We start from the raw sequence: 27,025 nt of genomic DNA on the forward strand, positions 1-27,025 counted from the left end.
TACAAGGAGAAGACTGATCAGAGATGCAGCCAAGAGGCCCATGATCACTCTGGATGAACTGCAGAGATCTACAGCTGAGGTGGTAGACTCTGTCCATAGGACAACAATCAGTCGTATATTGCACAAATCTGGCCTTTATGGAAGAGTGGCAAGAAGAAAGCCATTTCTTAAAGATATCCATAAAAAGTGTCGTTTAAAGTTTGCCACAAGCCACCTGGGAGACACACCAAACATGTGGAAGAAGGTGCTCTGGTCAGATGAAACCAAAATTAAACTTTTTGGCAACAATGCAAAACGTTATGTTTGGCGTAAAAGCAACACAGCTCATCACCCTGAACACACCATACCCACTGTCAAACATGGTGGTGGCAGCATCATGGTTTGGGCCTGCTTTTCTCTCCCCAGGGACAGGGAAGACGGTTAAAATTGATGGGAAGATGGATGGAGCCGAATACAGGACCATTCTGGAAGAAAACCTGATTGAGTCTGCAAAAGACCTGAGACTGGGACGGAGATTTGTCTTCCAACAAGACAATGATCCAAAACATAAAGCAAAATCTACAATGGAATGGTTCAAAAATAAACATATCCAGGTGTTAGAATGGCCAAGTCAAAGTCCAAACCTGAATCCAATCGAGAATCTGTGGAAAGAACTGAAAACTGCTGTTCACAAATGCTCTCCATCCAACCTCACTGAGCTCGAGCTGTTTTGCAAGGAGGAATGGGAAAAAATGTCAGTCTCTCGATGTGCAAAACTGATAGAGACATACCCCAAGCGACTTACAGCTGTAATCGCAGCAAAAGGTGGCGCTACAAACTATTAACTTAAGGGGGCTGAATAATTTTGCACGCCCAATTTTTCAGTTTTTGATTTGTTAAAAACGTTTGAAATATCCAATAAATGTCGTTCCACTTCATGATTGTGTCCCACTTGTTGTTGATTCTTCACAAAAAAATACAGTTTTATATCTTTGTTTGAAGCCTGAAATGTGGCAAAAGGTCGCAAAGTTCAAGGGGGCCGAATACTTTCGCAAGGCACTGTATGTATATATATATATATATATAGATATATATATAGATATATATAGATATATATATATATATAGATATATATATATATATATATATATATATATATATATATATATATATATATATATATATATATATATATATATATATATATATAGATGCCATGATATAGAGGTAGATACTAGAACTATATGAAGTCTAATATATATATATATATAGATAGATGTAGATACTGCAACAGTCCATTACTCTGAACCCTCTTGTTATCTGACCTCTCTGATTCTGTATGGTTGTTGGCTGTTGGCAGATGCCCCACTGTGTATATATATATATATATTAGATAGATGCCCTGATATAGATGTAGATACTGCAACAGTCCATTACTCTGAACCCTGACCACTCTGATTCTGTATGGTTGTTGGTTGTTAGCAGATGCATTCTTGTATTTCTCATATCCATCTTATATCCCGACGCACTAAACAGGCTCACATTGTAATTACATTTTCAACAAGGTAATTACAATGTAATAACAAGGCTATTGTCTGACCACGAGCGTCAAGTCATAAAATGTCATATTTTGCCGGGCTGCACTGGCTCCAACATGTCATACTGTCTATGGAACCTATGGGGTCATGGCTCGGCTCCAACATGTCATACTGTCTATGGAACCTATGGGGTCATGGCTCCAACATGTCATACTGTCTATGGAACCCATGGGGTCATGGCTCCAACCTGTCATACTGTCTATGGGTCCTATGGGGTCATGGCTCCAACATGCCATACTGTCTATGGAACCTATGGGGTCATGGCTCCAACCTGTCATACTGTCTATGGAACCTATGGGGTCATGGCTCCAACCTGTCATACTGTCTATGGAACCTATGGGGTCATGGCTCCAACCTGTCATACTGTCTATGGAACCTATGGGGTCATGGCTCCAACCTGTCATACTGTCTATGGAACCTATGGGGTCATGGCTCCAACCTGTCATACTGTCTATGGAACCTATGGGGTCATGGCTCCAACCTGTCATACTGTCTATGGAACCTATGGGGTCATGGCTCCAACATGTCATACTGTCTATGGAACCTATGGGGTCATGGCTCCAACATGTCATACTGTCTATGGAACCTATGGGGTCATGGCTCCAACATGTCATACTGTCTATGGAACCCATGGGGTCATGGCTCCAACCTGTCATACTGTCTATGGGTCCTATGGGGTCATGGCTCCAACATGTCATACTGTCTATGGAACCTATGGGGTCATGGCTCCAACCTGTCATACTGTCTATGGAACCTATGGGGTCATGGCTCCAACCTGTCATACTGTCTATGGAACCTATGGGGTCATGGCTCGGCTCCAACATGTCATACTGTCTATGGAACCTATGGGGTCATGGCTCGGCTCCAACATGTCATACTGTCTATGGAACCTATGGGGTCATGGCTCCAACATGTCATACTGTCTATGGAACCTATGGGGTCATGGCTCCAACATGTCATACTGTCTATGGAACCTATGGGGTCATGGCTCGGCTCCAACATGTCATACTGTCTATGGAACCTATGGGGTCATGGCTCCAACATGTCATACTGTCTATGGAACCTATGGGGTCATGGCTCCAACATGTCATACTGTCTATGGAACCTATGGGGTCATGGCTTCAACCTGTCATACTGTCTATGGAACCTATGGGGTCATGGCTCCAACCTGTCATACTGTCTATGGAACCTATGGGGTCATGGCTCCAACATGTCATACTGTCTATGGAACCTATGGGGTCATGGCTCCAACATGTCATATTGTCTATGGAACCTATGGGGTCATGGCTCCAACATGTCATACTGTCTATGGAACCTATGGGGTCATGGCTCCAACATGTCATACTGTCTATGGAACCTATGGGGTCATGGCTCGGCTCCAACATGTCATACTGTCTATGGAACCTATGGGGTCATGGCTCGGCTCCAACATGTCATACTCTCTATGGAACCTATGGGGTCATGGCTTGGCTCCAACATGTCATACTGTCTATGGAACCTATGGGGTCATGGCTCCAACATGTCATACTGTCTATGGAACCTATGGGGTCATGGCTCCAACCTGTCATACTGTCTATGGAACCTATGGGGTCATGGCTCCAACCTGTCATACTGTCTATGGAACCTATGGGGTCATGGCTCCAACATGTCATACTGTCTATGGAACCTATGGGGTCATGGCTCTAACATGTCATATTGTCTATGGAACCTATGGGGTCATGGCTCCAACATGTCATACTGTCTATGGAACCTATGGGGTCATGGCTCCAGTGGGTGTTATGTTATTTTGCAGTGTCAGATCCTACATAGCGGCGACCAAAGTGAAGACCGTGCTGCAGCGTGTGCACTTGGACGCCAGCGAACCCTGGGAGAAGTGGGCGGGCCTTCCACGCGGGGCCTGTGATGTCACCGTGGCCATTAACCTGCTTCAGTACAGCTCATTCGACACCGTAGAGGTAGGCCTTACACGTCAGATCAGCATTATACGCATCATATTTGGCTGTGAAGTTTTATGAATGTATGAGTGAAGATGTGTCAGTCACTTATAGCCAGTGTGACGTGCCAGAGTCTGGGTCTCTGTTTCTCTCCCCAGGGCGTCGTCAAAGGATCAGGCCAGATCCTCAGACAAAATGGTCTCTTGATCACACATGGGGTAGGTATAATGGATTGGGGGGGGGGGGTTATTACATCATAAGAGAGGAGCTGGCCAATGCGGAGCTACTACCATATAGCTTCTTCCCATTAGTTCACTCAGGGTTGAGGGTCAAAGCCATGAATCAGGGTGGGGTCTACCAGACATCGACGTTCTGAGACAGCTCTGTTCCCCTACAGGAACCCAGGGTGGGGTCTACCAGACATCGACGTTCTGAGACAGCTCTGTTCCCCTACAGGAACCCAGGGTGGGGTCTACCAGACATTGACGTTCTGAGACAGCTCTGTTCCCCTACAGGAACCCAGGGTGGGGTCTACCAGACATCGACGTTCTGAGACAGCTCTGTTCCCCTACAGGAACCCAGGGTGGGGTCTACCAGACATCAACGTTCTGAGACAGCTGGCGTTTGGGAACGGGATGCGCATGGAGAGGATGGTGAGCCTCTTTAACCAGTCTGCTGGTGTGTATGTATAAACTAATGGATCTTTAAGGATGGACTATACTGTACACACAGAACATGTAACATGGGTGTCTGCTACTAGCTCAGTCCTTCTATAAGGATGGACTATACTGTACACACAGAACATGTGACATGGCTGTCTGCTGTTAGCTCAGTCCTATGAGGATGTTTAGGACCAAGCCTTCAGAATATGTAACATAGAAGGTATATCTGCTGTTTAGTCAGTCCTTCTATAAGGATGTCTAGGACCAAGCCTTCAGAATATGTAACATAGAAGGTATACCTGCTGTTTAGTCAGTCCTTCTATAAGGATGTCTAGGACCAAGCCTTCAGAATATGTAACATAGAAGGTATATCTGCTTCCAGCTCAGTCCTTCTATAAGGATGTTTAGGACCAAGCCTTCAGAATATGTAACATAGAAGGTATATCTGCTGTTTAGTTAGTCCTTCTATAAGGATGTCTAGGACCAAGCCTTCAGAATATGTAACATACAAGGTATATCTGCTGTTTAGTCAGTCCTTCTATAAGGATGTCTAGGACCAAGCCTTCAGAATATGTAACATAGAAGGTATATCTGCTGTTTAGTCAGTCCTTCTATAAGGATGTCTAGGACCAAGCCTTCAGAATATGTAACATAGAAGGTATATCTGCTTCCAGCTCAGTCCTTCTATAAGGATGTTTAGGACCAAGCCTTCAGAATATGTAATATAGAAGGTATATCTGCTACCAGCTCAGTCCTTCTATAAGGATGTTTAGGACCAAGCCTTCATTTGTTTTCCCAGATAGAGATGGAACAGTATAATAAATGCCTGGTCTTCAGGAAACGTTGACATGGAAACAGGGCTTCTTCTGCATCTGAACAGACGTCCTAATGACCCATATTTTAAACATGTATTTATGTCAATAAAGTATGTTTAATGCAAAAAAAATGTGTGCCCTTTCATTTTCTGCTCCTAAATGACAATGCATCGAGCCTGGTCCCAGATCTATTTGTGCACCTGCCAACTGCATGGCAATGAGTGACAAGGAGTTGGCATGACAACAGACTGGCACTCCGCCTACTTCAGATTCCAAAGATAATATGACAGAAAACACACTAAAGCAGGTGGACAAGAGAAGAACAAGATATTTATTAAATATAATCTTAAAATGACTTTAAAGAAGTCAGACAGAAAGAAGATCATTAATGGTGAAGTAAATAAGTTCAAAGATGGCGTCAAAGGGGGTTCCATAAGAAGTCACTGATTGGGTGGATGTTACATCACATGTTACATCACATGCACATACCCTGAAGAACTGACAACCACCACCTCTCCACTCCCGGCCCACAGGGTTCTAAAAGACACTCTGAAAGGGTGGATCTCAAAAGGTGATTGCCTGATTCCCTCCCCTACGTCCTCGCTCTCTCTCCTAGTGAAGAACCAAGGAAAGGAATCGAGGAATTGAGGAAATGGCTTTGTGATTAAACCGAACTTTACTGAAACTAGCACCAGAAACAAAATGGATGCCCATCTAATGTAGAGTCCCCCTCTACAGATAACTCCACCTCAGCCCTGTCTACACCTCAGCACCCACAGATACACACCTATAGGGCTTTTATCAAAAGTAGTGCACTATACTGGAAAAAGAGTGCTATTTAGGACACACCCAGTCAGAGGGTCTCTCTACTCGCTCATAGGCTGTGTTTATACAGGCAGACCCATTCTGGGGGTTTTGACACGAATTGATCTTTTGACCAATCAGGTCAGATCTTTTGCCACTAATTGGTCAAAAGATCAGAATGGGACTGCCTTTGTAAACAGCCATATTGACCCGACTGCAACCCTCTGGATAACTGCTAATTAATATTTGGCAATGGAACTATGTTTGTAGTCTTAAGTAATATTCACACTAGTTCCTCCTGGAGTGTGATGCAAGGCATTGTGGTTAATGGAGTTGTTGGGAGAGACCCATTATGTCAACAGTTGCGACACGGGACACCTTGAGAGAGTGATGGTGGTAATCGGTCTCTGGAGCTGTGAATATTGGGAATTGTAGTTCCACACTGGATGTAAGTGTTCTATTGTAGTCCCATACTGCTTCCCCTCAGCCAGTCTGATTGGTGAGAAGATGTCAGAAGTGTAAAACCTAATAAAAAAGGTACTTTCTTTCTCCCAAGTTCTCAATCATCAACTCAAAAAGCTTTAGTGAAAAACACCACCAAGCCGTAGCAACATAAGACGACCCATCTATACTTTAAAATGAGCTCTGTGTGTCTCTGACACTCTCACTAGAACCCTGGAACCTGTTAGAGGTGCTTTCTGTGCTCCGTCCTACATCTTCCTTCACTCATCTCTCCATTCACTCTCACAGCCCCTGTCAACCAATCAGGCAGTATGAAACATGTCCAATCACCACAATATGACCCCAGAACAGTTACTGCTGTAACACCTGACATGTTCATGGAAATAACGACTTTAACATGCAACTAGCTTATTCAAATATGAGAAAGGACGGCTATGGTCTTGTCTTAGATTCCATTTGTATTTGATTTGTTCCTTTATTATACCACTGACTAGATGAGCTTCAGATATTAGTTTCAGAAGAGAAAGACTACATACATTATCAGAGAGAGAGAGAGAGAGAGAGAGAGAGAGAGAGAGAGAGAGAGAGAGAGAGAGAGAGACAGAGAGAGAGACAGAGAGAGAGACAGAGAGAGAGACAGAGAGAGAGACAGAGAGAGAGACAGAGAGAGAGACAGAGAGAGAGACAGAGAGGTGAGATTAGGACAGAACACTGTAGCAAAACACATTAAAAGGGGAAGTGTTTCTTATAAGTTCAGGTAGTCCCTCCCCGTCTAGGTTCCTAGTGAATACAACCCTGGGGTACGCATGGTACATAGTAACACTACCTAACCCCCTCCTCACTCCTCTCATCCGCCATGTCAGCTGGGGGAGAGAGGATGGCTAGGAGGAGAGGTAACATGTCTGTTACAGAACTATAATATTTCACAACATTGCCGTAACAGAAACAATGTGAGAAACATGTGTGTTTGTTGGGGAATCCAGGCCACAAGCCCAGCAGAGAGAGAGAGAGGAGGACAGAAGAGGAGAAGAGAGGTGAGGACAGATGAGAAGAGAGGACAGAAGAGAGGTGAGGACAGAAGAGGAGAGAGGACAGAAGAGGAGAGAGGACAGAAGAGGAGAGAGGACAGAAGAGGAGAGAGGACAGAAGAGGAGAGAGGACAGAAGAGGAGAGAGGACAGAAGAGGAGAAAGGTGAAGACAGAAGAGGAGAGAGAGGGTGTAGTAGTGTGTTGAACCCTGCCAGCAGCAGGTGGTAATGTTAAGTTGAGCTAGCCAGGTGGATGGATCAGTCGAAGGAGATGAGCTGTGCCTCGCTGCCTGGATGGACCTGCGGAGGCTGCTGCTGCTGAACCTGCTGCTGGGGGCCACCAGGGGGAGCCATCTACACAGAGAAAGACAGAAGTAGTGTGAGAGATTATATATATATAGAGAGAGTGAGAGAGAGAGGAAGGGAAGAGGGCGAGAGAGAGGAAGGGAAGAGGGCGAGAGAGAGGAGGGAGAAAGAGAGGGCGAGAGAGAGGAGGGAGAAAGAGAGGGCGAGAGAGAGGAGGGAGAAAGAGAGGAAGAGAGGGATAGAGCAGAGGGAGAGAGGAAGAGCGGAGAGAGAGAGGAAGAGCGGAGGAAGAGAGAGGAAGAGAGGAGGGAGAGAGAGGAAGAGGAGAGAAAGGAAGAAGAGAGAGAGGAAGAGTGGAGGGAGAGAGAGGAAGAGCGGAAGGAGAGAGAGAGGAAGAGAGGGGGGAAGAGAGAAACCAAGAACTCCTACCTGTTGGTACATGGGCTGTTGTCCTGGGCCCTGCATGTAGGGTTGTTGTGGGGGCATGTTGGGGTCCTGCCCAGGTAGGGCTGCCATCATACTCTGCATGGCGTAGGGTGGAGGGTAGGCCACGTAGGACATACCGTTAGTGGGAGGAGGCTGGGACATGGGGGGCAGAGACTGGGCCTGGGACACCACGTTCTGCTGAGACCGATGACAAGAAAACATTAACATGACAGACGTCGCTAACAGATGATTTAAAGCCTACAGGTAGAATGTATTATGATGTGGTTATAATAGATTATAACCACTAGTCATGAGCCGCTTGACTCCCTTTATAAACATCATCACATTATGATGCTAAATGAGGAGGAGGAGGAGCCACGTTGAGCTTGGACTCCCTTTATAAACATCATCACATTATGATGAGGAGGAGGAGCCACATTGACCTTTGACTCCCTTTATAAACATCATCACATTATGATGCTAAATAAGGAGGAGGAGGAGCCACGTTGACCTTTGACTCCCTTTATAAACATCATCACACTATGATGATGAGGAGGAGGAGGAGCTTTGGAAAGTCAGTGAGGACCGGGACACAAAATGAAAGAGGGACATGAAACCTGAAGGCCATTTTAAAAGGACTCCAGGTCAGTGGTACCGGAGCACCAGGTCCCAATGGATAGTGCCAACTGTCATGAAGGAGGAAGTTTAGTGAAGGAGGAATAATGGTGGCAACAGTTTGAGGAAGGCCCTTTCCTGTTTCAGCATGACGTTGCCCCTGAGCACAAAGCCAGGTCCATACAGAAATGGTTTGCCGAGGTCGGTGTACCAAGAGGCTTCTGAACAGCTTCTACCCCCAAGACATAAGACTCCTGACCAGCTAATCAAAGGGCGACCCAGACCCTCTTTAACACTGCTGCTACTCTCTGTTATCGTCTATGCATAGTCACTTTAACTCTACCTACATGTACATATTACCTCAATTACCTCAGCTAACCGTGCCCTAAGCTCATTAACTCTGTACCGGTACCCCCTGTATGTAGCCTCACTACTGTTATTTTACTGCTGCTCTTTAATTATTTGTTACTTTTATTTTCTATTGTTTTACTTAACACTTAATCATCAATGCAGTTTTAAGAATATAATTAAAGGCTTTAAATAAGCATTTCACTGTAAGGTCTCTACACCTGTTGGTTAAGGGCTTTAAATAAGCATCTCACTGTAAGGTCTCTACTCCTGTTGGTTGAGGGCTTTAAATAAGCATTTCACTGTAAGGTCTCTACACCTGTTGGTTGAGGGCTTTAAATAAGCATTTCACTGTAAGGTCTCTACACCTGTTGGTTAAGGACTTTAAATAAGCATCTCACTGTAAGGTCTCTACTCCTGTTGGTTAAGGGCTTTAAATAAGCATCTCACTGTAAGGTCTCTACTCCTGTTGGTTAAGGGCTTTAAATAAGCATCTCACTGTAAGGTCTCTACTCCTGTTGGTTGAGGGCTTTAAATAAGCATTTCACTGTAAGGTCTCTACACCTGTTGGTTAAGGGCTCATGTGACAAACAGCATTTGATTTGATCTGTATTGCTGAGCCTCTCATTGGGACTTGACATCAGGCATTACATCATGTGGTTCACATTAAGGAGGAAACCTAGTTACCTAGACGACAAATTCAGCATGAGGAAGTCCACGAGCACGTTTCCATTTCAACACCAATAGTATTGTAACAGGCATGACATTCCCCCCTCTGTTCTCACCTGGTATCCCTGTGTGGGTGTGGGCTGGTAGTTAGAGTAGGCGGGGCTAGTAGTGGGCGGGGCCTGGCCAGGGGGTGCAGGCTGCCCATTGGTTCCTGCAGGCTGGTACATGTACATGTTGGGGTCTGGAGCAGGGAGGCAAACACAGGAGCGTCACGTTACAGAAAGTTAATGTACACAATATATACAGAAGTATGTGGACACCCCTTCAAATTAGTGGATTCAGCTATTTCAGCCACACCCACTGCTGACAGGTGTATAAAATCAAGCACACAGCCATGCAATCTCCATAGACAAAAATTGACAGTAGAATGGCCCGTACTGAAGAACTCAGAGACTTTCAACGTGACACCGTCATAGGATGCCACCTTTCCAACAAGTCTGCTTGTCACATTTCTGCCCTGCTCGAGTTTCCCCGGTCAACTGTAAGTGCTGTTATTGTGAAGTGGAAACACCTAGGAGCTCAAGCTCACAGAACAGGAAAGCTGAGTGCTGAAGCATGTAAAAATCATCTATCCTCGATTGCAAGACTCACTACCAAGTTCCCAACTGCCTCTGGAAGCAACGTCAGCACAAGAACTTGAAATGGGTTTCCATGGCCGAGCAGCCGCACACAAGACTAAGATCACCGTGCTCAATGGGTTTGGAGGATGCCAGGAGAATGATAACAGGCCCAATGGATGTGCCAACGGTCATGAAGGAGGAAGTTTAGTGAAGGAGGAATAATGGTGGCAACAGTATGAGGAAGGTCCTTTCCTGTTTCAGCATGACGTTGCCCCTGAGCACAAAGCCAGGTCCATACAGAAACTACCATGCTGGCCCCTAGACTAACTACCATGCTGGCCCCTAGACTAACTACCATGCTGGCCCCTAGACTAACTACCATGCTGGCCCCTAGACTAACTACCATGCTGGCGCCTAGACTAACTACCATGCTGGCCCCCAGACTAACTACCATGCTGGCCCCTAGACTAACTACCATGCTGGCGCCTAGACTAACTACCATGCTGGCCCCTAGACTAACTACCATGCTGGCCCCCAGACTAACTACCATGCTGGTCCCCAGACTAACTACCATGCTGGTCCCCAGACTAACTACCATGCTGGTCCCCAGACTAACTACCATGCTGGTCCCCAGACTAACTACCATGCTGGCCCCTAGACTAACTACCATGCTGGCCCCGAGACTAACTACCATGCTGGCCCCTAAGACTAACTACCATGCTGGCCCCTAAGACTAACTACCATGCTGGCCCCTAAGACTAACTACCATGCTATTCAACTAGACATGCTGGTCCCCAGACTAACTACCATGCTATTCAACAAGACATCCCCAGACTAACTACCATGCTATTCAACTAGACATGCTGGTCCCCAGACTAACTACCATGCTATTCAACTAGACATCCCTAGGCTAACTACCATGCTGGTCCCTAGACTAACTACCATGCTGGTCCCTAGACTAACTACCATGCTGGTCCCTAGACTAACTACCATGCTGGTCCCTAGACTAACTACCATGCTATTCAACAAGACATCCCCAGGCTAACTACCATGCTATTCAACTAGACATGCTGGCCCCCAGACTAACTACCATGCTATTCAACAAGACATCCCCAGGCTAACTACCATGCTATTCAACTAGACATGCTGGCCCCCAGACTAACTACCATGCTATTCAACTAGACATGCTGGTCCCCAGACTAACTACCATGCTGGCCCCTAGACTAACTACCATGCTGGCCCCTAGACTAACTACCATGCTGGCCCCTAGACTAACTACCATGCTATTCAACTAGACATACTGGTCCCCAGACTAACTACCATGCTATTCAACTAGACATGCTGGCCCCCAGACTAACTACCATGCTATTCAACTAGACATGCTGGTCCCCAGACTAACTACCATGCTGGCCCCTAGACTAACTACCATGCTGGCCCCTAGACTAACTACCATGCTATTCAACTAGACATCCCTAGACGAACTACCATGCTATTCAACTAGACATGCTGGTCCCTAGACTAACTACCATGCTATTCAACTAGACATCCCTAGACGAACTACCATGCTATTCAACTAGACATGCTGGTCCCTAGACTAACTACCATGCTATTCAACTAGACATCCCTTGGCTAACTACCTTGCTATTCAACTAGACATGCTGGTCCCCAGACTAACTACCATGCTATTCAACTAGACATGCTGGTCCCCAGACTAACTACCATGCTATTCAACTAGACATCCTGGTCCCTAGACTAACTACCATGCTATTCAACTAGACATACTGGTGCCTAGACTAACTACCATGCTATTCAACTAGACATGCTGGTCCCCAGGCTAACTACCATGCTATTCAACTAGACATGCTGGTCCCCAGACTAACTACCATGCTATTCAACTAGACATCCCTAGGCTAACTACCATGCTATTCAACTAGACATGCTGGTCCCTAGACTAACTACCATGCTATTCAACTAGACATGCTGGTCCCCAGACTAACTACCATGCTATTCAACTAGACATCCCCAGGCTAACTACCATGCTATTCAACTAGACATGCTGGTCCCTAGACTAACTACCATGCTATTCAACTAGACATGCTGGTCCCTAGACTAACTACCATGCTATTCAACAAGACATGCTGGTCCCTAGACTAACTACCATGCTATTCAACAAGACATGCTGGTCCCTAGACTAACTACCATGCTATTCAACTAGACATGCTGGTCCCCAGACTAACTACCATGCTATTCAACTAGACATGCTGGTCCCCAGGCTAACTACCATGCTATTCAACTAGACATGCTGGTCCCTAGGCTAACTACCATGCTATTCAACTAGACATGCTGGTCCCTAGACTAACTACCATGCTATTCAACTAGACATGCTGGTCCCTAGACTAACTACCATGCTATTCAACAAGACATGCTGGTCCCTAGACTAACTACCATGCTATTCAACAAGACATCCCTAGGCTAACTACCATGCTATTCAACTAGACATACTGGTCCCGTGGCTAACTACCATGCTATTCAACAAGACATCCCTAGGCTAACTACCATGCTATTCAACTAGACATACTGGTCCCGTGGCTAACTATCATGCTATTCAACTAGACATACTGGTCCCGTGGCTAAATACCATGCTATTCAACTAGACATTCCTAGACTAACTACCTTGCTATTCAACTAGACATACTGGTCCCCAGACTAAATACCATGCTATTCAACTAGACATCCCTAGACTAACTACCATGCTATTCAACAAGACATGCTGGTCCCCAGACTAACTACCATGCTATTCAACAAGACATGCTGGTCCCCAGACTAACTACCATGCTATTCAACTAGACATGCTGGTCCCCAGACTAACTATCATGCTATTCAACTAGACATGCTGGTCCCTAGACTAACTACCATGCTATTCAACTTGACATGCTGGTCCCTAGACTAACTACCATGCTATTCAACTAGACATCCCTAGACTAACTACCTTGCTATTCAACTAGACATGCTGGCCCCCAGACTAACTACCATGCTATTCAACAAGACATCCTAGTCCCCATGCTAACTACCATGCTATTCAACTAGACATGCTGGTCCCCAGACTAACTACCATGCTATTCAACTAGACATGCTGGTCCCCAGGCTAACTACCATGCTATTCAACTAGACATACTGGTCCCCAGACTAACGACCATGCTATTCAACTAGACATCCCTAGACTAACTACCATGCTATTCAACTAGACATGCTGGTCCCCAGGCTAACTACCATGCTATTCAACTAGACATGCTGGTCCCTAGACTAACTACCATCCTATTCAACTAGACATTCTGGCCCCCAGGCTAACTACCATGCTATTCAACTAGACATGCTGGTCCCTAGACTAACTACCATCCTATTCAACTAGACATTCTGGCCCCCAGGCTAACTACCATGCTATTCAACTAGACATGCTGGTCCCTAGACTAACTACCATGCTATTCAACTAGACATGCTGGTCCCCAGGCTAACTACCATGCTATTCAACTAGACATCCCTAGGCTAACTACCATGCTATTCAACTAGACATGCTGGTCCCCAGACTAACTACCATGCTATTCAACTAGACATGCTGGTCCCCAGACTAACGACCATGCTATTCAACTAGACATCCCTAGGCTAACTACCATGCTATTCAACTAGACATGCTGGTCCCCAGACTAACTACCATGCTATTCAACTAGACATGCTGGTCCCCAGACTAACGACCATGCTATTCAACTAGACATCCCTAGGCTAACTACCATGCTATTCAACTAGACATGCTGGTCCCCAGACTAACTACCATGCTATTCAACCAGACATACTGGTCCCCAGGCTAACTACCATGCTATTCAACTAGACATCCCTAGACTAACTACCATGCTATTCAACTAGACATCCCCAGACTAACTACCATGCTATTCAACTAGACATCCCTAGACTAACTACCATGCTATTCAACTAGACATCCCTAGACTAACTACCATGCTATTCAACTGGACATGCTGGCCCCTAGACTAACTACCATGCTATTCAACTAGACATACTGGTCCCCAGACTAACTACCATGCTATTCAACTAGACATACTGGTCCCCAGACTAACTACCATGCTATTCAACTAGACATGCTGGTCACCAGGCTAACTACCATGCTATTCAACTAGACATGCTGGTCACCAGACTAACTACCATGCTATTCAACTAGACATCCTGGCCCCTAGACTAACTACCATGCTATTCAACTAGACATGCTGGTCCCCAGACTAACTACCATGCTATTCAACTAGACATCCCTAGACTAACTACCATGCTATTCAACTAGACATCCCTAGACTAACTACCATGCTATTCAACTAGACATACTGGTCCCTAGACTAACTACCATGCTATTCAACTAGACATCCCTAGACTAACTACCATGCTATTCAACTAGACATGCTGGTCCCCAGACTAACTACCATGCTATTCAACAAGACATGCTGGTCCCCAGACTAACTACCATGCTATTCAACAAGACATCCCCAGACTAACTACCATGCTATTCAACTAGACATACTGGTCCCCAGACTAACTACCATGCTATTCAACTAGACATCCCTAGGCTAACTACCATGCTATTCAACTAGACATCCCTAGGCTAACTACCATGCTATTCAACTAGACATCCCTAGGCTAACTACCATGCTATTCAACTAGACATGCTGGTCCCCAGACTAACTACCATGCTATTCAACTAGACATCCCTAGGCTAACTACCATGCTATTCAACTAGACATGCTGGTCCCCAGACTAACTACCATGCTATTCAACTAGACATCCCTAGGCTAACTACCATGCTATTCAACTAGACATCCCTAGGCTAACTACCATGCTATTCAACTAGACATGCTGGTCCCCAGACTAACTACCATGCTATTCAACTAGACATCCCTAGACTAACTACCATGCTATTCAACTAGACATCCCTAGACTAACTACCATGCTATTCAACTGGACATGCTGGTCACCAGACTAACTACCATGCTATTCAACTAGACATACTGGTCCCCAGACTAACTACCATGCTATTCAACTAGACATGCTGGTCCCCAGACTAACTACCATGCTATTCAACTAGACATGCTGGTCCCTAGACTAACTACCATGCTATTCAACTAGACATACTGGTCCCTAGACTAACTACCATGCTATTCAACTAGACATGCTGGTCCCCAGACTAACTACCATGCTATTCAACTAGACATCCCTAGACTAACTACCATGCTATTCAACTAGACATACTGGTCCCTAGACTAACTACCATGCTATTCAACTAGACATGCTGGTCCCTAGACTAACTACCATGCTATTCAACTAGACATGCTGGTCCCCAGGCTAACTACCATGCTATTCAACTAGACATCCCTAGACTAACTACCATGCTATTCAACTAGACATGCTGGTCCCTAGACTAACTACCATGCTATTCAACTAGACATGCTGGTCCCCAGACTAACTACCATGCTATTCAACTAGACATCCCTAGGCTAACTACCATGCTATTCAACTAGACATGCTGGTCCCCAGACTAACTACCATGCTATTCAACTAGACATGCTGGTCCCCAGACTAACGACCATGCTATTCAACTAGACATCCCTAGGCTAACTACCATGCTATTCAACTAGACATGCTGGTCCCCAGACTAACTACCATGCTATTCAACTAGACATGCTGGTCCCTAGACTAACTACCATGCTATTCAACTAGACATGCTGGTCCCTAGACTAACTACCATGCTGGCCCCTAGACTAACTACCATGCTATTCAACAAGACATGCTGGTCCCTAGACTAACTACCATGCTATTCAACTAGACATGCTGGTCCCCAGACTAACTACCATGCTATTCAACTAGACATGCTGGTCCCCAGGCTAACTACCATGCTATTCAACTGGACATCCCCAGACTAACTACCATGCTATTCAACTAGACATCCCTAGACTAACTACCATGCTATTCAACTAGACATCCCTAGACTAACTACCATGCTATTCAACTAGACATGCTGGTCCCCAGACTAACTACCATGCTATTCAACTAGACATGCTGGTCCCCAGACTAACTACCATGCTATTCAACTAGACATGCTGGTCCCCAGACTAACTACCATGCTATTCAACTAGACATGCTGGTCCCCAGACTAACTACCATGCTATTCAACAAGACATCCCTAGACTAACTACCATGCTATTCAACTAGACATGCTGGTCCCTAGACTAACTACCATGCTATTCAACAAGACATGCTGGTCCCCAGACTAACTACCATGCTATTCAACTAGACATGCTGGTCCCTAGACTAACTACCATGCTATTCAACTAGACATACTGGTCCCTAGACTAACTACCATGCTATTCAACAAGACATCCCCAGACTAACTACCATGCTATTCAACTAGACATGCTGGTCCCTAGACTAACTACCATGCTATTCAACAAGACATCCCCAGACTAACTACCATGCTATTCAACTAGACATGCTGGTCCCTAGACTAACTACCATGCTATTCAACTAGACATGCTGGTCCCTAGACTAACTACCATGCTATTCAACTAGACATGCTGGTCCCTAGACTAACTACCATGCTATTCAACAAGACATGCTGGTCCCCAGGCTAACTACCATGCTATTCAACAAGACATCCCCAGACTAACTACCATGCTATTCAACTAGACATGCTGGTCCCTAGACTAACTACCATGCTATTCAACTAGACATCCCTAGACTAACTACCATGCTATTCAACAAGACATGCTGGTCCCCAGACTAACTACCATGCTATTCAACTAGACATGCTGGTCCCCAGACTAACTACCATGCTATTCAACAAGACATCCCCAGACTAACTACCATGCTATTCAACTAGACATGCTGGTCCCTAGACTAACTACCATGCTATTCAACTAGACATGCTGGTCCCTAGACTAACTACCATGCTATTCAACTAGACATACTGGTCCCTAGACTAACTACCATGCTATTCAACTAGACATACTGGTCCCTAGACTAACTACCATGCTATTCAACAAGACATGCTGGCCCCTAGACTAACTACCATGCTATTCAACAAGACATCCCCAGACTAACTACCATGCTATTCAACAAGACATGCTGGTCCCCAGACTAACTACCATGCTATTCAACAAGACATGCTGGTCCCTAGACTAACTACCATGCTATTCAACTAGACATCCCTAGACTAACTACCATGCTATTCAACTAGACATGCTGGTCCCCAGACTAACTACCATGCTATTCAACAAGACATGCTGGTCCCTAGACTAACTACCATGCTATTCAACTAGACATGCTGGTCCCTAGACTAACTACCATGCTATTCAACTAGACATGCTGGTCCCTAGACTAACTACCATGCTATTCAACTAGACATGCTGGTCCCCAGACTAACTACCATGCTATTCAACTAGACATGCTGGTCCCTAGACTAACTACCATGCTATTCAACTAGACATACTGGTCCCTAGACTAACTACCATGCTATTCAACAAGACATGCTGGCCCCTAGACTAACTACCATGCTATTCAACAAGACATCCCCAGACTAACTACCATGCTATTCAACAAGACATGCTGGTCCCCAGACTAACTACCATGCTATTCAACAAGACATGCTGGTCCCTAGACTAACTACCATGCTATTCAACTAGACATCCCTAGACTAACTACCATGCTATTCAACTAGACATGCTGGTCCCCAGACTAACTACCATGCTATTCAACAAGACATGCTGGTCCCCAGACTAACTACCATGCTATTCAACAAGACATCCCCAGACTAACTACCATGCTATTCAACTAGACATGCTGGTCCCCAGACTAACTACCATGCTATTCAACTAGACATGCTGGTCCCTAGACTAACTACCATGCTATTCAACTAGACATCCCCAGACTAACTACCATGCTATTCAACTAGACATGCTGGTCCCCAGACTAACTACCATGCTATTCAACTAGACATGCTGGTCCCTAGACTAACTACCATGCTATTCAACTAGACATCCTGGTCCCTAGACTAACTACCATGCTATTCAACTAGACATGCTGGTCCCCAGGCTAACTACCATGCTATTCAACTAGACATGCTGGTCCCTAGACTAACTACCATGCTATTCAACTAGACATGCTGGTCCCTAGACTAACTACCATGCTATTCAACAAGACATCCCCAGACTAACTACCATGCTATTCAACTAGACATGCTGGTCCCTAGACTAACTACCATGCTATTCAACAAGACATCCCCAGACTAACTACCATGCTATTCAACTAGACATGCTGGTCCCTAGACTAACTACCATGCTATTCAACCAGACATACTGGTCCCTAGACTAACTACCATGCTATTCAACAAGACATCCCCAGACTAACTACCATGCTATTCAACTAGACATGCTGGTCCCCAGACTAACTACCATGCTATTCAACTAGACATACTGGTCCCTAGACTAACTACCATGCTATTCAACTAGACATGCTGGTCCCCAGACTAACTACCATGCTATTCAACTAGACATGCTAGTCCCTAGACTAACTACCATGCTATTCAACTAGACATCCCTAGACTAACTACCATGCTATTCAACTAGACATGCTGGTCCCCAGACTAACTACCATGCTATTCAACTAGACATCCCTAGACTAACTACCATGCTATTCAACTAGACATGCTGGCCCCTAGACTAACTACCATGCTATTCAACTAGACATGCTGGTCCCCAGACTAACTATCATGCTATTCAACAAGACATGCTGGTCCCCAGACTAACTACCATGCTATTCAACTAGACATACTGGTCCCTAGACTAACTACCATGCTATTCAACTAGACATACTGGTCCCTAGACTAACTACCATGCTATTCAACAAGACATGCTGGTCCCTAGACTAACTACCATGCTATTCAACTAGACATGATGGTCCCCAGACTAACTACCATGCTATTCAACTAGACATCCCTAGGCTAACTACCATGCTATTCAACCAGACATACTGGTCCCGTGGCTAACTACCATGCTATTCAACTAGACATCCCTAGACTAACTACCATGCTATTCAACTAGACATCCCTAGACTAACTACCATGCTATTCAACTAGACATGCTGGTCCCTAGACTAACTACCATGCTATTCAACTAGACATTCCTAGACAAACTACCATGCTATTCAACTAGACAAACATTTGACTCATTGGGGTCTGTACTAACCTGGAGGCATGGCCTGGTACTGTCCTGGTCCAGGCTGGTTCATGTAGACGTTGTGCATGGGCGACCCCTCCACTGACCCTGAGGGGCTAAAGGTGCCTGGGTAACTGGGGGGTCCCCCCGGCTGCCCGTACACCACCCCTCCTGCCACGTTGGGGGGCAAAGACTGCATCTAGGGTGAAAAGGAGAGGAATTTACACAAGAGCTGGACAAAAAGAACAGCCACTAAGGGAAACGCCAGGTGAAACTCCTGCAGCAACCGTTTACACAGAACCTCTATAGACTAACAGTATCGTGACGCACCTGCCCCAAGGATCTGCTTGAAGACGAACTCCCCCGTGTGCCGGCCAGAGAGAAGGCCTCTAACCTGTGGGCAGGGTATAGTGTAGTGTCTACCTGTGGGCAGGGTATAGTATAGTGTCTACCTGTGGGTAGGGTATAGTGTAGTGTCTACCTGTGGGCAAGGTATAGTGTCTACCTGTGGGCAAGGTATAGTGTCTACCTGTGGGCAAGGTATAGTATAGTGTCTACCTGTGGGCATGGTATAGTATAGTGTCTACCTGTGGGCATGGTATAGTATAGTGTCTACCTGTGGGCAGGGTATAGTATAGTGTCTACCTGTGGGCAGGGTATAGTGTCTACCTGTGGGCAGGGTATAGTATATTGTCTACCTGTGGGCATGGTATAGTATAGTGTCTACCTGTGGGCAGGGTATAGTATAGTGTCTACCTGTGGGCAGGGTATAGTGTAGTGTCTACCTGTGGGTAGGGTATAGTATAGTGTCTACCTGTGGGCAAGGTATAGTATAGTGTCTACCTGTGGGCATGGTATAGTATAGTGTCTACCTGTGGGCATGGTATAGTATAGTGTCTACCTGTGGGCAGGGTATAGTGTCTACCTGTGGGCAGGGTATAGTATATTGTCTACCTGTGGGCATGGTATAGTATAGTGTCTACCTGTGGGCAGGGTATAGTATAGTGTCTACCTGTGGGCAGGGTATAGTGTATACCTGTGGGCAGGGTATAGTGTCTACCTGTGGGCAGGGTATAGTATAGTGTCTACCTGTGGGCATGGTATAGTGTCTACCTGTGGGCAGGGTATAGTATAGTGTCTACCTGTGGGCAGGGTATAGTGTATACCTGTGGGCAGGGTATAGTGTCTACCTGTGGGCATGGTATAGTGTCTACCTGTGGGCATGGTATAGTGTAGTGTCTACCTGTGGGCAGGGTAGAGTGTAGTGTCTACCTGTGGGCATGGTAGAGTATAGTGTCTACCTGTGGGCAGGGTATAGTGTCTACCTGTGGGCAGGGTATAGTGTAGTGTCTACCTGTGGGCAGGGTATAGTATAGTGTCTACCTGTGGGCATGGTATAGTATAGTGTCTACCTGTGGGCAGGGTATAGTGTAGTGTCTACCTGTGGGCAGGGTATAGTGTCTACCTGTGGGCATGGTATAGTATAGTGTCTACCTGTGGGCAGGGTATAGTGTAGTGTCTACCTGTGGGCAGGGTATAGTGTCTACCTGTGGGCATGGTATAGTATAGTGTCTACCTGTGGGTAGGGTATAGTGTAGTGTCTACCTGTGGGCATGGTATAGTATAGTGTCTACCTGTGGGTAGGGTGTAGTGTCTACCTGTGGGCAGGGTATAGTATAGTGTCTACCTGTGGGCATGGTATAGTATAGTGTCTACCTGTGGGCAGGGTATAGTGTCTACCTGTGGGCATGGTATAGTATAGTGTCTACCTGTGGGTAGGGTGTAGTGTCTACCTGTGGGCATGGTATAGTATAGTGTCTACCTGTGGGCATGGTATAGTATAGTGTCTACCTGTGGGTAGGGTGTAGTGTCTACCTGTGGGCAGGGTATAGTATAGTGTCTACCTGTGGGCATGGTATAGTATAGTGTCTACCTGTGGGTAGGGTGTAGTGTCTACCTGTGGGCATGGTATAGTATAGTGTCTACCTGTGGGCAGGGTATAGTGTAGTGTCTACCTGTGGGCAGGGTATAGTGTAGTGTCTACCTGTGGGCAGGGTATAGTATAGTGTCTACTTGTGGGTAGGGTATAGTGTAGTGTCTACCTGTGGGTAGGGTATAGTATAGTGTCTACCTGTGGGCAGGGTATAGTGTAGTGTCTACCTGTGGGTAGGGTATAGTATAGTGTCTACCTGTGGGTAGGGTATAGTATAGTGTCTACCTGTGGGCAGGGTATAGTGTAGTGTCTACCTGTGGGCAGGGTATAGTATAGTGTCTACCTGTGGGCAGGGTATAGTGTAGTGTCTACCTGTAGGCATGGTATAGTATAGTGTCTATCTGTGGGCATGGTATAGTATAGTGTCTACCTGTGGGCAGGGTATAGTATAGTGTCTACCTGTGGGCAGGGTATAGTATAGTGTCTACCTGTGGGCATGGTATAGTATAGTGTCTACCTGTGGGTAGGGTATAGTATAGTGTCTACCTGTGGGCATGGTATAGTATAGTGTCTACCTGTGGGCAGGGTATAGTGTAGTGTCTACCTGTGGGCATGGTATAGTATAGTGTAGTGTCTACCTGTGGGCATGGTATAGTATAGTGTCTACCTGTGGGCAGGGTATAGTGTAGTGTCTACCTGTGGGCAGGGTATAGTGTCTACCTGTGGGCAGGGTATAGTGTAGTGTCTACCTGTGGGCAGGGTATAGTATAGTGTCTACCTGTGGGCATGGTATAGTATAGTGTCTACCTGTGGGCAGGGTTTAGTATAGTGTCTACCTGTGCGTAGGGCATGGGGAAGGCAGGCATCTGGGCTCTCATCTGGATGGTGTGTTTCTGTTGCTCCAGCCTCATCTGTCTCTCCTTCTCCTGCTCCTGGAGCCGCTGGATGGCCAGCTGACGCTGCATCTCTAGGTACTCCTGAAACAGTCACCACATCAGACACCATATACCACCTAACAGGCTGACGCTGCATCTCTAGGTCCTCCTGAAACAGACACCACATCAGTCACCACATCAGACACCATATACCACCTAACAGGCTGACGCTGCATCTCTAGGTCCTCCTGAAACAGTCACCACATCAGACACCATATACCACCTAACAGGCTGACGCTGCATCTCTAGGTCCTCCTGAAACAGACACCACATCAGACACCACATACCACCTAACAGGCTGACGCTGCATCTCTAGGTCCTCCTGAAACAGTCACCACATCAGACACCACATCAGACACCACATACCACCTAACAGGCTGACGCTGCATCTCTAGGTACTCCTGAAACAGTCACCACATCAGACACCACATACCACCTAACAGGCTGACGCTGCATCTCTAGGTACTCCTGAAACAGTCACCACATCAGACACCCCTCAGACACCATAAACAACATCATGTGACTAACCCCCTACTGCATAACAACCCCTGGGTCTTTAAACACTACAGCTTATCTGTTCTACACAATATATCTGAACAGACTCAGCCCTGTTGTTCCCCAGTCTGTCACCTGTTATTATCTATAACAGAGCACCCCTCCTAAACAGACTCCCAGCCCTGTTGTTATCTATAACATAGCACCCCTCCTAAACAGACTCAGCCCTGTTGTTATCTATAACATAGCACCCCTCCTAAACAGACTCAGCCCTGTTGTTATCTATAACATAGCACCTCTCCTAAACAGACTCAGCCCTGTTGTTATCTATAACATAGCACCTCTCCTAAACAGACTCAGCCCTGTTGTTATCTATAACATAGCACCTCTCCTAAACAGACTCCCAGCCCTGTTATTATCTATAACATAGCACCCCTCCTAAACAGACTCCCAGCCCTGTTGTTATCTATAACATAGCACCTCTCCTAAACAGACTCCCAGCCCTGTTGTTATCTATAACATAGCACCTCTCCTAAACAGACTCAGCCCTGTTATTATCTATAACATAGCACCTCTCCTAAACAGACTCAGCCCTGTTATTATCTATAACATAGCACCCCTCCTAAACAGACTCCCAGCCCTGTTATTATCTATAACATAGCATCCCTCCTAAACAGACTCCCAGCCCTGTTGTTATCTATAACATAGCACCTCTCCTAAACAGACTTCCAGCCCTGTTGTTCCCCAGTCTGTCACCTGTTGTTATCTATAACATAGCACCTCTCCTAAACAGACTCCCAGCCCTGTTGTTATCTATAACATAGCACCCCTCCTAAACAGACTCAGCCCTGTTATTATCTATAACATAGCACCCCTCCTTAATAACAGACTCAGCACTGTTATCTATAACATAGCACTCCTCCTAAACAGACTCAGCCCTGTTGTTATCTATAACATAGCACCTCTCCTAAACAGACTCCCAGCCCTGTTATTATCTATAACATAGCACCTCTCCTAAACAGACTCAGCCCTGTTGTTATCTATAACATAGCACCCCTCCTAAACAGACTCCCAGCCCTGTTGTTATCTATAACATAGCACCCCTCCTAAACAGACTCCCAGCCCTGTTGTTATCTATAACATAGCACCCCTCCTAAACAGACTCAGCCCTGTTGTTATCTATAACATAGCACCTCTCCTAAACAGACTCCCAGCCCTGTTGTTATCTATAACATAGCACCTCTCCTAAACAGACTCCCAGCCCTGTTGTTATCTATAACATAGCACCCCTCCTAAACAGACTCCCAGCCCTGTTATTATCTATAACATAGCACCTCTCCTAAACAGACTCAGCCCTGTTGTTATCTATAACATAGCACCTCTCCTAAACAGACTCAGCCCTGTTGTTATCTATAACATAGCACCTCTCCTAAACAGACTCCCAGCCCTGTTGTTATCTATAACATAGCACCTCTCCTAAACAGACTCCCAGCCCTGTTATTATCTATAACATAGCACCTCTCCTAAACAGACTCAGCCCTGTTGTTATCTATAACATAGCACCTCTCCTAAACAGACTCCCAGCCCTGTTGTTATCTATAACATAGCACCTCTCCTAAACAGACTCCCAGCCCTGTTATTATCTATAACATAGCACCTCTCCTAAACAGACTCAGCCCTGTTGTTATCTATAACATAGCACCTCTCCTAAACAGACTCAGCCCTGTTGTTATCTATAACATAGCACCTCTCCTAAACAGACTCCCAGCCCTGTTGTTATCTATAACATAGCACCTCTCCTAAACAGACTCCCAGCCCTGTTGTTATCTATAACATAGCACCTCTCCTAAACAGACTCCCAGCCCTGTTGTTATCTATAACATAGCACCTCTCCTAAACAGACTCCCAGCCCTGTTGTTATCTATAACATAGCACCTCTCCTAAACAGACTCCCAGCCCTGTTGTTCCCCAGTTCTGTCACCTGTTTCTTCTGTCTCATGATCTCTAGTTTCTGGGCCAGCTGGATTTGTCTCTGTCTCTCCGCCTCCTCGGCAGCACGACGCAGCTTCTCTCTGTGCTCGTCTCGTAGGGCGTTCAGGGCGGCTCTCGCATCACGCACCTGGGCCAGCTTGTCCTGCAGACCCTCGTAGTACACTGGCAGACAGACATGGAGATGTTTAGTTAGTGGTTAAATGGTACAGGACCAAGACAACAAACATGGTAAACCAACAAGCAGACAGACATGGAGATGTTTAGTTAGTGGTTAAACTGTCTAGGACCAAGACAACAAACATGGTAAACCAACAAGCAGACAGACATGGAGATGTTTAGTTAGTGGTTAAACTGTCTAGGACCAAGACAATAAACATGGTAAACTAACAAGCAGACAGACATGGAGATGTTTAGTTAGTGGTTAAACTGTCTAGGACCAAGACAATAAACATGGTAAACCAACAAGCAGACAGACATGGAGATGTTTAGTTAGTGGTTAAACTGTCTAGGACCAAGACAACAAACATGGTAAACCAACAAGCAGACAGACATGGAGATGTTTAGTTAGTGGTTAAACTGTCTAGGACCAAGACAATAAACATGGTAAACTAACAAGCAGACAGACATGGAGATGTTTAGTTAGTGGTTAAACTGTCTAGGACCAAGACAACAAACATGGTAAACCAACAAGCAGACAGACATGGAGATGTTTAGTTAGTGGTTAAACTGTCTAGGACCAAGACAATAAACATGGTAAACCAACAAGCAGACAGACATGGAGATGTTTAGTTAGTGGTTAAACTGTCTAGGACCAAGACAACAAACATGGTAAACCAACAAGCAGACAGACATGGAGATGTTTAGTTAGTGGTTAAACGTTACAGGACCAAGACAACAAACATGGTAAACCAACAAGCAGACAGACATGGAGATGTTTAGTTAGTGGTTAAACTGTCTAGGACCAAGACAATAAACATGGTAAACCAACAAGCAGACAGACATGGAGATGTTTAGTTAGTGGTTAAACTGTCTAGGACCAAGACAATAAACATGGTAAACCAACAAGCAGACAGACATGGAGATGTTTAGTTAGTGGTTAAACTGTCTAGGACCAAGACAACAAACATGATAAACCAACAAGCAGACAGACATGGAGATGTTTAGTTAGTGGTTAAACTGTCTAGGACCAAGACAATAAACATGGTAAACCAACAAGCAGACAGACATGGAGATGTTTAGTTAGTGGTTAAACTGTACAGGACCAAGACAACAAACATGGTAAACCAACAAGCAGACAGACATGGAGATGTTTAGTAAGTGGTTAAACTGTACAGGACCAAGACAACAAACATGGTAAACCAACAAGCAGACAGACATGGAGATGTTTAGTAAGTGGTTAAACTGTCTAGGACCAAGACAACAAACATGATAAACCAACAAGCTGACAGACATGGAGATGTTTAGTTAGTGGTTAAACTGTCTAGGACCAAGACAACAAACATGGTAAACCAACAAGCAGACAGACATGGAGATGTTTAGTTAGTGGTTAAACTGTCTAGGACCAAGACAACAAACATGGTAAACCAACAAGCAGACAGACATGCTCACGGTTTGAGCAAGAGTGAGGCCGGGATTGACAACATGGACAACATGCCATTTCTAGGAAATTCCTGATTGAGACATGTTGTTGACAGTGAATGTGGTCTCCACAAACATGTGAACCTAGTTTTTAAAACAGACATTGCAGACAAAGCGCCATCAGATTGAATCTCGGCTTACATAAACAAACACTGAACCAAAGTCACACACACACAGAACCACCCCCCCCACACACACTCAGAACCGCCACCCCCCACACACACACTCAGAACCGCCACCCCCCACACACACACAGAACCATCCCCCCCACACACACTCAGAACCATCCCCCCACACACACTCAGAACCATCCCCCCCACACACACACAGAACCACCCCCCCCCACACACTCAGAACCACCCCCCACACAAACTCAGAACCACCCCCCACACACACTCAGAACCATCCCCCCCCCACACACACTCAGAACCACCCCCCCACACACACACTCAGAACCACCCCCCACACACACTCAGAACCACCCCCCCACACACAGAACCGCC

The 27,025-nt window shown here is 45.7% G+C and overlaps 1 protein-coding gene and 1 pseudogene across 7 annotated transcripts in view; one reads left to right on the forward strand and one right to left on the reverse strand.

The window, feature by feature from the left end:
• Positions 1-4,203, forward strand: part of LOC135538441 (methyltransferase-like 26 B) — a 5,729-nt pseudogene extending 1,526 nt beyond the window's left edge.
• A 1,095-nt stretch (positions 4,204-5,298) lies between these two features.
• The window catches only part of LOC135538436 (hepatocyte growth factor-regulated tyrosine kinase substrate-like), a 63,607-nt gene continuing 41,880 nt past the window's right edge, over positions 5,299-27,025 (reverse strand). For 4 of the 7 annotated variants that reach the window (XM_064964335.1, XM_064964334.1, XM_064964332.1 and 1 more), the window contains exons 15-20: positions 24,874-25,046; positions 22,299-22,439; positions 19,560-19,728; positions 9,763-9,887; positions 8,018-8,212; positions 5,299-7,636 (exon numbers count right to left, since the gene is read on the reverse strand). In XM_064964335.1, the coding sequence (XP_064820407.1) occupies positions 7,541-7,636; positions 8,018-8,212; positions 9,763-9,887; positions 19,560-19,728; positions 22,299-22,439; positions 24,874-25,046 (899 nt within the window). In that variant the 3' untranslated portion in view covers positions 5,299-7,540. The remainder of the gene's footprint in view (positions 7,637-8,017; positions 8,213-9,762; positions 9,888-19,559; positions 19,729-22,298; positions 22,440-24,873; positions 25,047-27,025) is intronic. The other 3 variants (XM_064964337.1, XM_064964333.1, XM_064964331.1) reach the window with 1 other exon arrangement.

The sequence above is a fragment of the Oncorhynchus masou genome, unplaced genomic scaffold, assembly GCF_036934945.1.
Source record: "Oncorhynchus masou masou isolate Uvic2021 unplaced genomic scaffold, UVic_Omas_1.1 unplaced_scaffold_965, whole genome shotgun sequence".
Classification (NCBI taxonomy): domain Eukaryota; kingdom Metazoa; phylum Chordata; class Actinopteri; order Salmoniformes; family Salmonidae; genus Oncorhynchus; species Oncorhynchus masou.